Source organism: Chanos chanos, chromosome 13 (assembly GCF_902362185.1).
Source record: "Chanos chanos chromosome 13, fChaCha1.1, whole genome shotgun sequence".
In the NCBI taxonomy this organism is placed as follows: domain Eukaryota; kingdom Metazoa; phylum Chordata; class Actinopteri; order Gonorynchiformes; family Chanidae; genus Chanos; species Chanos chanos.
Window position 1 is genome coordinate 23688164 of NC_044507.1, and position 15022 is coordinate 23703185.

Consider the following 15022-nt stretch of genomic DNA (forward strand, 5'->3'; position numbering starts at 1 on the left):
CATGTAAAAACAGTATTTACTATCTCGACACACACAACATGAAACCCATCATCTAAGACTGTTCTTACACCATCTATTTAATTAAAGTTGTTAAGATATCTATCACGTTACCTAGTTAAATCGTTTGATTTATGGAAGAAAATAAAACAAAGTTAATGCTCCCAAAATGGCCGTTTTGATTATGTAGGAATTACAAAGTTTTAAGTAAAATAGCTGTTTTATTGGTCCCGGCTGGACCCTGGCATGGGCACAAAGAATTCAGTCAAATGGTGAAACTGCGCTCGTGGTTTTCTGTGTGCGGACAAGCGGCCAGCTGAGCCCAGAGGATCCATATGTGAAAAGATGCGAGTTCGTGACAATCGGCTGGTGGCCCATTGGATCCTGAGAGTGAGATTTATTGTCTTTAGTTTAAATGTGAGTTTAATTCTCCGATGCATCTGGTTTGAACACCATACTTTCACCAACACAGCTGATGCAAATACGGAATCATAGCTTTATCGACAGAATTCCCGTAGGTGGAACGTACAGTGTCAAGTAATTGAGTTAATGGATTGTCATTGGCCACATTTGAATCTAAAGTTTACGGATGTTAGCGTTTGGTTTTAAATGTAACACATTCCTTGAGACCTGAATTGTTAAGAGGGCGGTTGGGGCATCACTTTGTTTAAAATAAGATTACTTGACAAGTAATACCCATAATTTTGACCGTTCGGATGGCCTTGTACCTGCCGAAACTAATTAAATTTGAGTGCAGAAAAATTATCGATAGTTGTCACTTAAATTCGTACTTTAACTGTGAACTTGCTTTTGACCGATATCCTGCACCCACTGATTAGACAACCAAGTCCTAAAAGAAACTTTGAAATTATTGTTGGTTACACTGACGTGCTTTCAACATGGTTTGAAGACGCTCGTAATTGTTTTACTCTTGTCTTTCTCGTAGCCCGGCATGTCTAGATCTCCCAAGAGTCTCTAAATAAAGGTAATGTGTGAGGTAAAGCGTACCAGGTAAACTACATATGATGCCAAATGAGTACAATGAAGAGGCGTGAAGAAAAGAGACATCGACCAGTGGCGTTATAGAGTTGCAACTGATAAACCGGCAAGGGAATGTTTAAGCGCGCCTATTTAGCGGTTCGAGAAGGCGGCATTACTGCACAAAGGAGAAGTACACAGAAGACTTAGTGGTTGAATGTGCTTGTCCTTTGACCTGGCCTTAGAGTTGCCCCTTGCAGCAACACCTTATACGAAGATTTAGGAAGCAATGTAAGTGCGACAACACTGTGAAATACATGGTCCGATTGACCTTGTCCCAACAATAGATCAACACGATCCACATTCTGACAGGTCAGACAATCGACCAGCCTCGCCTCAATGGAATAAAATACTCTGAAGAAACTTTTTAAGATTAAGGTGAGTGTATCATTTTGCGTGACAGCCGGGTGCCGGCAGACAAATGCGAGTTGCGTGAATAAGTAAAGAACGTTTTCAAGCTGATTTCCAAGTTGCGAGTGCGGTAAATTCATTAGTACTGAATAATGGCAAGGTGCAATCACAAAGAAACACGGACTGATTTATGAATTGTTTTTCATTTATGATGGCGTTTAACTTGGCTTCAGTTACTGACACTTCGATTTAAATATTACACACATTTTGCCACTTAATCCACTAGTTTACTGCAGTAGCTCCAGTATGTTTTGCGGACATTAATGCGTTATTTATTGCCCATCTAATCCGCCTGTCCTCTCACGCATCTCACATTGTTCCCATTTCCTGTGTAAAATCATACAGGTGTTCAACATCATTTCTGTAACAGTGTGTGTACTCTGTCTGAATGTCAGCTTTGTGTTACGGCCCTGTTCAGTCCCTGTTATTGGAGTACTTGCTTTTAAAAATACTTAAGTATTCAAAAGTACATTTTCTTTTTAATGTCATCGCATTGTTGTATTGTTGCAACAATGCATTTACAGAGTCTAATGACTCTGAAACAACTTACTGAATGCACTGACTTGCTTAACCTGTAGAATAAAAAGCTTGTGGAATATGCTACAAAGCCTATAGAAACACAGTTGAACCAAATGCTTCCTCTATAAAAGACAGTGCATAGCTTCAGTTAAACAGGCACTAGGTTAACTCAGATTGGCCTTAAAAGGATAAACACGTCATAATGTTGTGGGCTAGGTTAATTTTACTTCTACTACATAGCATTGTCTGAAATGTGAAACAGCTGGATGACCATCGTCACCGCTTGATTCCCGCCCCCCTCGTCTTATTGGGACCGGGTCCTACGTGAATCCGCTGACCTTACAAATATTACGGTATTTACCTGACAAGATTAAAACATATATTTCTGAAAGGATTTTTGTCAGTAACGTTAACGCGGCATTTTCGCTATCTATTAGTATGCGTCAGCAGTGGATTCACACAGGCAAATGATTGTAAGTGTCAGGCGAACACAGCACACGAACGCATACGGGAAGCAATTAGCTTGGAAACCAGTTGATTTCAAAAATCTCAGACATGGACTTAAGATATGGCCATGGCTGCTCTGGTGAGGAACCTTTATCTTTATCATCTTTATCTTCCATTGCAGTAGCCATCAGTAAAACCGCCAAGTTCAGTTGTTAAAAAAATGCAGCACGCACTTGACTGACAGCATTGGAGTAGTTTACTGTGATTGGTTTTCCCCCTGTGATGAACACAATATGGCCTATCGCATTTTAGAATTCCGCTGACTTCAAAGCTATGCGTTAAAGTAACGAGTAACGAGAACCTTCATAGAAATGTAGTGGAGTGAAAAGTACAATATTTGTATTTCAAATGTAGTGGAGTAAAAGTCATAAGTTTCCAAAAAAAAACAAACAAAAAAACACTCAAGTAAAGTACAGATACTCGAAAAATGTACTTAAGTACCGTACTCAAGTAAATGTACTTCGTTACTGTCCACCCCTGGTTATTACCTGCCAAGAACATAAATTCTCAAGCAGAATAGGAATATAAATATATACTTTAAGAGTATATAGTGTCGTCACAAAAGAAAGAAAGAAAGGACAAACAGCCAGAGAAGCAGAGGGTAATAATACAATAAAATTCCACAGACAGCTTAATACACAAAATAAGGGACATGCTGTTCTATAGAACATGGCTGTTCTGTATGACCTGAGCTAGGGCGCCATACAAGCGAGAACCACCACTGTTCAGACCCCTCTGAAACGAACTTTAGGAGGTGGTCTCAATTTGGTTCGCTCCATTCCGCATTGGGGTTCGCTAACCTGTGCAGTGTGAACACAAAGCGTTCCAGGTTCTCTTCGCCTTTTGCCATTGTATTTTAGCCCTGTAGGCTTGCAGTAGACAGATCACATGCTATTGCACTGGGATGTTAAAAAAACAAAAACAAAAAACAAACAGACAGAACCAGTACCATGGCAGCTAGTATGAAAGCAGTAAGATGCCATCAGTTTACATTTTTATTTTAATTCCATTTGCTCGTGATAACGTGTTATGTTTCCTGTTTTCTCGAGGTCTCAAGTTATTTATTTCATTATCATGAAATAACAAAACTTTGTTTTCCCGTGATAACTATCAATTAATTAATTATCAGGGAAAAATGTTTTCTTGATCTCAAATTAATTATGTCTTTATCTCGAGAAAAGTTTCTTGATAATGACATAAATAACTTGAGATCTCGAGAAAACAAACAACAACAACAACAAAAAAATAACATGTCATCACAAGAAAACAGAGTCTATTAAATGTAAATTCATGGCATCTTGGAGTCCATATGCTGGTAACAATAGCAAGGACAGAAAGAGGACTGAGGCTCCATCAGACCCGAAGTCATCCAGAAAGGGAACTGAGTCCTCGTTCAAATGAACTCACAACGTGAATGAAAAAAGAACTGAGTCCCTTTTCTGTTGGTCCACTTTTTGGTCCACTTTAGGAGGACTGAGTTTGGTTTGTCATGAACTTATGTGGAAACACTATAAAAGAGTTACTTCCTGCAATTTCAGAACCGTTACAAAACATCCTTAATTCCTCTCTAAACCTTGGACACATACAGAGCGCATTCAAATAGCAGTCATTAGACCACTTATCAAGATGGTATAACCTGATCTTCACCCATGTGATTTGACTAACTATAGACCAATCTCTAACCTCCCATTTTTGTCCAAATAGAAAAAGTTGCATCTTTTCAATTGTGCTCGTTCCTCCAGAGAAATGAGACTGTCGGTCTGGATTTAGCCCCCCCCCACAGCACAGAGACAGCACCAGTCAGAGTAACTAATGACCTACTTTTGTCCTTTGACCGTGGATGTCTCATCATGTGCATAACTAGACTTTAGTGCAGCATTTGACACTGTAGACCACAGTATACTTCTGGATGGGCTTCAGAAGTGCCTTGGCATTTGTGGACAGGCATTAGTATGGTTTAAATCTTACCTGACAGATCGCCACCACTTTGTAAGTGTAAATGGGGAACTATCGGATATCACTCAGGTTAAATACAGTGTGCCTCAAGGGTTTGTTTTAGGTCCCTTATTGTTCTCCTTGTACTTGCCACCATTAGGAGACATCATCCCATAAGCAATGCATTAACTTCCATTTTTATGCTGATGACTCACAACTGACATTTTAGTCCTTGTGTAATGATAGGTGGTTGGTTGTATGTGTTGTCAGTAGGAGTGTAGAAAGTGACATGCTATGCGTTTTTCTCATGTTTTCCAGAGTCTCTCGAAATGCCTCACACTTTGACGACATGTTGCTTAAATCAGCTAAGGAATTTTTGAAAGCTAATGTGGAATGCAATAAAACCGAGACATAGGTCTGTGCCTCTATTGTCTTTATGTTCTTTTGGTACGGGTGTGGCAGAGTCAATACTATGCCTTTCAAAAATGAAGACAACACTGTTTCTGTCCTAGTTTTTACTGCATCCCACCTCAGTGCTTAGTTGTAGATCATTAGCTTTAATTAGGTTATTTTCTTTAAATAGAGCTGCCCAGTAGTGGCCTTGCTTTGCTGTCCCTCTGTGGCATACAATAGATTTTTTCTTGTATGTAACTTGGCCAATTCCATTTAACTGCAATATATGAGGAAAGTGGTATTCTTATGACAGATTTTTGCTGTGCTTTAGGAATTATTACAACTAGAATATCTAGAATCTTTTTAAAAATAAGTGAATGTAAATGTTCATTTAAGCTGCCAATTATGAGTTCCTCAGCTGTCTGTCCAGTTGTCAAATCTGTGGTCAGTACAGCTGGGATATTTATGTTTTTTGCTAGGTGTTCATCACGAACTTCAAATGAGTTAGATAAATGAATTTCTTTAAACCACAAATGTAAAGGGTACAGTAAATCTACCAGGTAATTTTCTTTTCCCAATTCAATTGCTGGAAATTCTCTGCTGATATCCTTTAACACCGGTAGAATTGCTGACATACCCACTGTGCATCCTTCCTGTCGTACATATTTATGTAGCTTTGTGGTACAGTTTTGCTTTGGGAATTTCACTTTTTGGATTTAGTCAGTTTTTGTAATGTGTCAGTGTTTAATATTGCCTGCGTAATTGCATTAAACCAACAGTAAATCATACGGATTTCAAACCTGTTAACGGTGAAGCACACGGACTTTTTTTATTTAACTTGCCTTTAGTTTGCTCGGACACATTTTTATCTTTATGCTGTTGCTCGTTTAAAAGGAATATTCTAGCTTCAGGTGACGGTGGAACTTGAAAAGATTGTTTTAAGCTGAGAGGAACTTTCTGTTTTTTATTCAAGCTCCTCTCTGGTTCTGGATCAGCAGATTTGTTTTTAAATTGCAATCTAAAGCTGCGTCCAAAACCGCATACTACACACTGCACGCTAAAGTTGCATTGAGGTACGCACTAAAAGATTTCAGACAGAAAGTACGCTAGAATTTGGACGCACTAACGAGGTAATCAAACTGCGCCACATTTTTGTGCGTGAGCTTTATAATCGCGGTTTAATGACGACCACCTGTAAACAGACAGCGGTACATTTAAACGCCGCACCATAAGGCGCACCATGTGGCCTTACGGGATTGAAAAGTGTCCAGTGCTCGCATACTTCATTTTTCCAACGGAAGTAGTATGTCATCCGGGTACTATTCACATACTACTCTATGCATACTATGTATTTGGACGTACTACTAATGGTGGCGTACTGTTTTGACGTACTATTTAGTACGTTAGTATGCGGTTTTGGACGCAGCATAATTCTGTCAAAGAATTCTCTTTCACGGGCTTTGTGTAATGTCACAAATCTATCTGTAGGCCTACATTCATCGATTCACGTTTTTTCCTTATTCAGATATAATGCTTAATTGATTTGTGAGGTAACATTTAAAAATACTTATGTTTTATCAACATTTACGTCTGTCATTTTGTGAAGTTCATATCTACGCATATGGTCGATAAGAATTTTCGACCAAATCGGTACAGTAGGCAAAAAATTTGCAAAAAGCTAATCTAAAAGTAGTTGTGCGAAGTACGCATTGTTATGAAATTTTTCAGTCTTTGGTATATCCGCCTCTGCAATACCGTCAAAACATTTTGAAAATGGAGACTTTACGGTCGTTGGTGGAAATTCGTTTAGGAAGTGATCTCTTATCTTTCTCATTTCAAAGAGATTCAGTGTTAATTTTTCAGTTCTCATAGGTCATGTGAGATATATACATGTCAATATACACTAGGATTGCCCACCGACCAAAGATTTTCCTAGTCGACTAGTAGTCGGGTTTATGATATTAAATTAATTATTAAAATATATATTTTTGGAGCATCAGAGAGTGGTTGGATCCAGGGCTCAACTGTTCTATCGTGTAAAGTAACGGTTTTGATCTCGGGCTCAATCGTTTTACTGCCCAACACAGGACACAAATACACAACTGTTCTCAGAACACTTGCCTTTCCTGTTTCTGATGTTAGCTGTCTAATGTCAACTGTAGAGAGTTCAGTGGAAACACTGCTAAAAGTAGCATGCTAGTCGGCTAGTTATCCCAGAGCATCATCATACGGGTGCAATGGGCAGGCACGAGTGTGTTTTTTCAAACTTGTAATGCAAAAACTGATGTCAGGAGAGGGCAAGTGATTTTAAAACTGCTTGCCTACACCTACACTTTTCAACGGGACCCATGATATCAGCTGAACAGATCCGCCGTTGAGTTTAACGAGCTGTAGGCAAGCACAGCTTATTCTCGGCAGAAAAGCGAAACAGGACAAAAACGCCACAAGAGGGCAGTGGACGGGTCGTGGGAGAAATGTATTAAAATAGACAGTAGTGGATTGTGTAGTGTACATATGTAGAAAATTAGCAAAAGATATGTCTTTTGACATTTATTTTCGCGTAGGAAAGTTAGGCAAGCAGTGCTTGCCTTGATGGTACGCCACTGGTTAGCATTAACCCCAAAGGACAAAACCAGGTCTAGGGTATGACTATGGTGGTGAGTGGGACCTGTGACATTTTGACTAATACCTACGGAGTTAAGGAGGTCAGCAAATCTTGATCTCAGTGAGTCATTCCCATTCTCCATGTGAATCTTCAAAGTCACCCTCAATCACAGCACTGCCTGAACAACCTTTGCAAAGACAAACTTTGTGATATAAACACTGCTTGGCTGTCAAATTAATCCATATTTCATAACACCCGTAACCCCTAGATTCTCTGTATATTAAATCTTTTAAACTGTAAACAAATCATATACTGTAAATAATTTTATAAACGACTGAACTTGGTTATCCTGGACTCATTTTATACTGTAGATGTCTCTATTCTATGTGCTGGCCAGAGGAGGATGGGCTCCTCCTGTTGAGTGTTGGTTCCTCCCAAGGTTTCTTCCTCCTGTTCACTCCATTAGGGAGTTTTTCCTTGCCACTGTCTCCTTGTGCTTGCTCAATGGGGGTTTAGGCACTGGTCTTGGTAAAACTGATTTGACCATTTTTGGCTGTAAAAAGCGCCATACAAATAAACATGAACTTGAGCAGGAAATGGGAACATTGTGAAATGCATATAAGGATAGGCAAAATAGATGGGTAATAAGTTACATTAATGTCCTTCCAACCCATTGCAGATAACTAATGGATTAAATGACAAAATAGAGTAATATTTTGATTTGGAACATCAGTTGTTAGGGTCAAGTTAAAAAAAAATAAAACAAAACAAATGTTTTTCTTTATGACTATACTTAAGCAGGCTTAATGTTTTCACAGAATTCACTGTACTTTGTAAAAATACTAATTAATATGCCACATGAAGACTTCCATCTGCTTATTTATTTAATTCTCTGCCTGCTAGTGCAACTTGAGTGTGTCAGATGGTGTGCAGATTTTGTTTTAAATCCAAAAAACACACAGCTTAGACACCATTTGCTTACTTCACAGTATGACATTTGCCCTTCTATCAATGAAAGAGCCAAGTGCCCTTAATTGAATATTTTTTGTTGTTAAGATGTAAAATAACCCCACACCACCATGTGACACTAGGTAATTCAGGGATGAATAACACCTGAGAACATGTAGTTAAAGCATGAGATGTTCAGACTGTGAGCTTTTTGGTTCTGTCTCTGTCAGGCTGTAAGGATGGCGGATGTTTATTGCACTTTGAATTCCAAGGAGGTTCCAGGATTGTTTGCTCAACATAACCACCAGAAGGCTTTAAAAATAACATTTAACTACAGACCAATGGCTGAACAAGTTGAGTGACTTTCAGTGTCTCAGGTTGGTGTCGTGACCACAGGTCCTGACCTGTAATTCATCTGTGGAGATGCTGGGTATTGCAGGCCTTACCCTGCCTGAGCCCCGGTGGGCACGTAAAGCTCTGTGTGTTAGAACCCACGGGTGTATACACGGAGAGTCAAAGGGAACTCGCTTCAGCATACTTTTTGCAACATACTCATGGTTGTTTAGCTCCCTCACTCTAACCTGTCTGTCATTATGCATCTTTTCTCTCGCTCTCTCCCTCTCTCTCTGCTAGCAGACTCATTGCCCTGGAGAGCGGTTATCCAGCCCTGAAAGAGTGAGTATGAAACCAGCTATGTCACACACTGTCTCTTCACAGTGCAGGTTTTCTGTTTATGCACAATGTGCTCCGCTAGTGCATAAGGCATCCCAGACACAAACGCTAAAACCAGAACTCATATCAGACCACACTGATTTGATTTGCCATTAAAATCACCACCTGGAGTCTGTGTTTTCCCCTCCTTACAATCCATCCTCCCAACCTGATTAAACCATTCAGGGAATGGAGGATTAGTCCATATGGTGTATATGGGACCAGGCAGTGTAATGGTGTACAGGGGACCAGGCAGTGTAATGGTGTGTATGGGACCAGGCAGTGTAATGGTGTGTATGGGGCCAGGCAGTGTAATGGTGTGTATGGGACCAGGCAGTGTAATGGTGTATAGGGGGCCAGGCAGTGTAATGGTGTGTATGGGGCCAGGCAGTGTAATGGTGTGTATGGGACCAGGCAGTGTAATGGTGTATATGGGACCAGGCAGTGTAATGGTGTACAGGGGACCAGGCAGTGTAATGGTGTGTATGGGACCAGGCAGTGTAATGGTGTGTATGGGGCCAGGCAGTGTAATGGTGTGTATGGGACCAGGCAGTGTTAATGGTGTATATGGGACCAGGCAGTATAATGGTGTGTATGGGACCAGGCAGTGTAATGGTGTACAGGGGACCAGGCAGTGTAATGGTGTACAGGGGACCAGGCAGTGTAATGGTGTATATGGGGCCAGGCAGTATAATGGTGTGTATGGGACCAGGCAGTGTAATGGTGTACAGGGGACCAGGCAGTGTAATGGTGTATATGGGACCAGGCAGTATAATGGTGTACAGGGGACCAGGCAGTGTAATGGTGTACAGGGGACCAGGCAGTGTAATGGTGTATATGGGACCAGGCAGTGTAATGGTGTATATGGGACCAGGCAGTGTAATGGTGTACAGGGGACCAGGCAGTATAATGGTGTATATGGGACCAGGCAGTATAATGGTGTGTATGGGACCAGGCAGTGTAATGGTGTATATGGGACCAGGCAGTGTAATGGTGTACAGGGGACCAGGCAGTGTAATGGTGTACAGGGGACCAGGCAGTGTAATGGTGTGTATGGGGCCAGGCAGTGTAATGGTGTATATGGGACCAGGCAGTGTAATGGTGTGTATGGGACCAGGCAGTGTAATGGTGTATATGGGACCAGGCAGTGTAATGGTGTACAGGGGACCAGGCAGTGTAATGGTGTGTATGGGACCAGGCAGTGTAATGGTGTACAGGGGACCAGGCAGTATAATGGTGTGTATGGGACCAGGCAGTGTAATGGTGTATATGGGACCAGGCAGTGTAATGGTGTACAGGGGACCAGGCAGTGTAATGGTGTATATGGGACCAGGCAGTGTAATGGTGTATATGGGACCAGGCAGTGGGATGGTGTACAGGGGACCAGGCAGTGTAATGGTGTACAGGGGACCAGGCAGTGTAATGGTGTACAGGGGACCAGGCAGTGTAATGGTGTATATGGGACCAGGCAGTGTGATGGTGTACAGGGGACCAGGCAGTGTAATGGTGTACAGGGGACCAGGCAGTGTAATGGTGTATATGGAGCCTAATATCCGGAGAGACTCTTCCTCTCCACTGTCATAATTCTGTTGAGGCTAAAAACAAACATACAAACACACTACACGTCCAGTGTTCAGAAAGATTCTTTACAAGGGTGCCCTCTTATTCTTCAAAACTCTTTTTCTATTTTTTGGTTTAAAAAAAAACAAAAAAACGAGTTCCAACATCATGACTCATAGGTCTATCTATTTAAGTTACCTGTATACACCATTACTGGGATTCACCAACCGGTTAAAGAATGCTGGCCCACAAACAGCTGTGTTACAGTTTTGAGAGCGCAGTAGCACTATCTCCTACTGAAGTGATTATTAACTGAAACGTTGAGAAACTCAGTCATTTATTAAATGTTGAAAAAAATCACCCGTTTATTGAAAGTTTGTGGTACTTCTTTAGCCTTTCCCTCTGTCTCTCCTCCTCTCATCCTCCTCTTGCTCAGTGGGAGCAGTGACTGTGATCAGTCCCCTGGAGTTGGTGTGCACTAAGCTCCAATCTCTGCAGCTCTCCCACAGGGAGCTGAGTGTGTGGATGGGCCCAGTGGTGGCTAAGGATGGTTGGCTGTCTTTAGGGAGGGACTGGGGGCCTACTGTCCTACGGGATGTGCCTCTCTCGGGTGTGCCTTAGTCTCCAATACTCCATTCTCATTGATGAGTGCTATGTAAGAGATTGATCTGCTAATGTAAAGCGTAAAAAAGAAAATATGGCAACATTTGCCAACATTATTGGATGCCACGTGGAGTCAGTTTGATTGTCTTTATGGAAAAATTGCAGTTTTCTTTTTCTTTTGGAAAATGCTCTAACCTATAATTTTATACCTACTCTTGTTTTTATACCTGCCCTTGTTTTCACAGTCAAGTTGTTTTCACAGCTGTGAAGATTCACGTGTGTGTGTGTGTGTATGTCTCTCTCTCTCTTCAGCGCTGTACTGGTTTAACTATGAGCAGGTGAAACGAGAGCTGTGTGAGGAATGGGGGATGATGCATTGGCTCTTTTGCTGTTAACTTCACTTCAGGAGCCTTCTCTGGTATGGTGAGTATTTTCATTCCTCATTAGAAAAACAGTCTACATTAGAAAACTCTCTATTGTTATCCAGGACACTAACCCAGACCCACCACAGAGTCCAGCCTGCATTCTGAAATCATGTTTTAATATTGGGGGTTACCACAGAGCTTGTACTTATTTGGATGGGCAAGAAGTTGAGAGGGAAGTGTATATGTTCGCTGGTGTCTGCTCTGGGCTGCACATGATTTTAACTGGTTCAGTATCAGACAGACTGGGTCAGGATCAGACAGACTGGGTCAAACAGACTGGATCAGTTTAGCTCAGTGAGAGAAGGGAGACTTGAATATTGTCTTATGGACAAACATTTTTTGTTTCTTTTGTCAGCGAATATGAGCAAACTGTGATCTGAAGAAGAAGCCTGCACATTTAGGGACAAATTTACTAATGTCACACATGTGCACATTATTTTCCTGTTTAAGACGAGAAACGGGACCGGTGAATGGTGCAGTCAGGGACAATTTTCAGTACTGCAGGAGCTGAAAGTTTGAATCTTGAAAGCTTTAGAAAATCAAGTTGTTAGGCAGAATACCTGCACATAACTGAAGAATTTACCATGAAACAGTGCTATACATGCTAAATGTGTGAGACAGTGCTGTACATGCTAAATGTGTGAGACAGTGCTATATGTGCTAATTGTATGAGACAGTGCTGTACATGCTAAATGTGTGAGACAGTGCTATATGTGCTACATGTATGAGACAGTGCTGTACATGCTAAATGTATGAGACAGTGCTATACGTGCTAAATGTATGAGACAGTGCTATATGTGCTAAATGTATGAGACAGTGCTATACGTGCTAATTGTATGAGACAGTGCTATATGTGCTAATTGTATGAGACAGTGCTATATGTGCTACATGTATGAGACAGTGCTGTACATGCTAATTGTATGAGACAGTGCTATACGTGCTAATTGTATGAGACAGTGCTATACGTGCTAAATGTGTGAGACAGTGCTATATGTGCTAATTGTATGAGACAGTGCTATACGTGCTAATTGTATGAGACAGTGCTATATGTGCTACATGTATGAGACAGTGCTGTACGTGCTAATTGTATGAGACAGTGCTATACGTGCTAAATGTGTGAGACAGTGCTATATGTGCTAATTGTATGAGACAGTGCTATACGTGCTAATTGTATGAGACAGTGCTATATGTGCTACATGTATGAGACAGTGCTGTACGTGCTAATTGTCTGAGACAGTGCTATACGTGCTAATTGTATGAGACAGTGCTATATGTGCTAAATGTATGAGACAGTGCTGTACGTGCTAATTGTATGAGACAGTGCTATATGTGCTAATTGTATGAGACAGTGCTATACGTGCTAAATGTATGAGACAGTGCTATACGTGCTAATTGTATGAGACAGTGCTATACATGCTAAATGTATGAGACAGTGCTATACATGCTAAATGTATGAGACAGTGCTATACGTGCTAATTGTATGAGACAGTGCTATACATGCTAAATGTATGAGACAGTGCTATATGTGCTACATGTATGAGACAGTGCTGTACGTGCTAAATGTATGAAACAGTTGGAGGTTTGACTGAGCACAGTAGGTCTACATTGGGTTTCATTTTCACAGAGACCATGAGAAACTCTGATAAGTGTGTCACTCGAACATAGAGACAATGACACTAGTAACTGTGTCTTCCCAACACAGAGACCATGACTGTGATAAGTGTGTCTTTGGAACACTCTGGTAGACCTCCATGTGTCCTTACATAAGTGTGTCCCTGCACATCCTGCCATTGTTATGGGATTATGCAGGATGCATATCTCTTTGAAAAGGTTCAGTGTTAACTTTGAATCGGATGTTCGACCTCTTGATTTTTATATTTTATTTAGTGAAATCCTACCCAGCAGAAGGCTAATGTTTGAAAGTACTGGGGATTGTTGGTAACTTGGCAGTGCCTAAAGTTATATTTAAACCTGTATTTCCAAGCATTTTCACGTTCGTTTTCACTGAATGCATAGTCAACTTGATCTCATCTTTTTGTCTCTGTTTTCTCCCCTCCTCTCACTGTGTGCTGTTTTATGCTAAATTGTCTTTTTTCCAGTTACAGTGAAGAAACCCCCCTCCACTTGGCTCATAATGAGGACAGTCTGGGCTGAGTTGGGCTACAGAGGGTTGTTTTCAGGTCAGTGACAAGCAATAAGTCAACACTGTGCTCAGTTTAGTTTAAAATCTTCTAATCATAGTACTGACATTACTCATCTAACATTAAATACAGTCTATCTCAGTGAAGGTCAGACAAATCAAACACAGCAAAATGAACAGAGTTTTTTTTTCAGACCAATTAAATGCTGAACATGTTTTTTTTGTGTTGACCTGTGGTGTGTGTGCTTCTGAGTTAACATTGCATCCAGTCCTCTACGCTTCGTAACCATGCTTAGTAATTGCACATAAAATGTGTTTTCCAATCCCACTTGTCCAGGGTTCTTGCCCAGAGTGATCAAAGTTCCCCCTGCATGTGCAGTCATGATCAGCACCTATGAGTTTGGGAAGAAGTTCTTCCAGACGCTGAACCTTGCTCAAGAGCAGCATAGGTGCTAAAGAGTGCCAGTGGGAGTGTTTCACAGCATTTTCAGGCTTCTGCCACTGACACACTAGGACCTGTGAGGCGATCTCCAGCTGCTCACAGCTTTCTAGAGGTTTAACAGGGGAGGAAAAAGCTGTTGGCTTGTTGTCTTGGACGCTGTCCTCAGAAAGTTCTCAATATCTAACTGAGCAGCTGGTCCTGGGTACAGACTTCATATTTTGATGATTTTGCCTCCAAGACTGGCTCAAGATTTCAGGTCTAAAGAGCCCTGTGATATTCCCTAGAAATGTGATGTGATTACAACAACATCAGAAGAATCGTAGGAAGCCTTATGATAATGCCAACAGAACTTGAAACTTAGACATCATCAGTAACAAATGTGATGTTTATACACTACTGTTGCTTACTCTGAATGCTTCTGAAAATGAAAGATGTCATGTGAGTAAAGTATTAAGTCTAATGGTAAAAGACTTGCTCATTAGGTTAAGACGCCACTGAGACAAAATACTACGCTCATGTGTGCAAAAATCCTGCGATGGACTTGGAACCTGTCCAGGCTGCCTGTCCCTGCTTTTTGCCCAATGGGCACTGGGATAGGCTCCAGCGCCCCTGTGACCCTGATTAGGATAAGCGGCTTTGAGAATGAATGAATGTGTGCAAAAATACATTTTTTCTTTCATCACCATTTTCAGCGAGGGAACTTCAGACACTGTGAAACTGCTCTGCACACTAAGCATAGTGCGTATGTTATGCCTCAGCAAACGCAAAAATGTTTGCGTTTACGTTGA

At 41.1% G+C, this 15022-nt stretch overlaps 1 protein-coding gene across 1 annotated transcript; it reads left to right on the forward strand.

Annotated features, from left to right (window-relative positions):
- The first annotated feature begins 342 nt into the window (after positions 1-342).
- Positions 343-14248, forward strand: slc25a39 (solute carrier family 25 member 39). The gene is given in 8 exon segments (XM_030789783.1): positions 343-387; positions 8750-8822; positions 11061-11234; positions 11540-11604; positions 11606-11654; positions 13483-13560; positions 13752-13832; positions 14130-14248. Coding segments are annotated over 8 exon segments (684 nt in total).
- Positions 14249-15022: the final 774 nt, after the last annotated feature.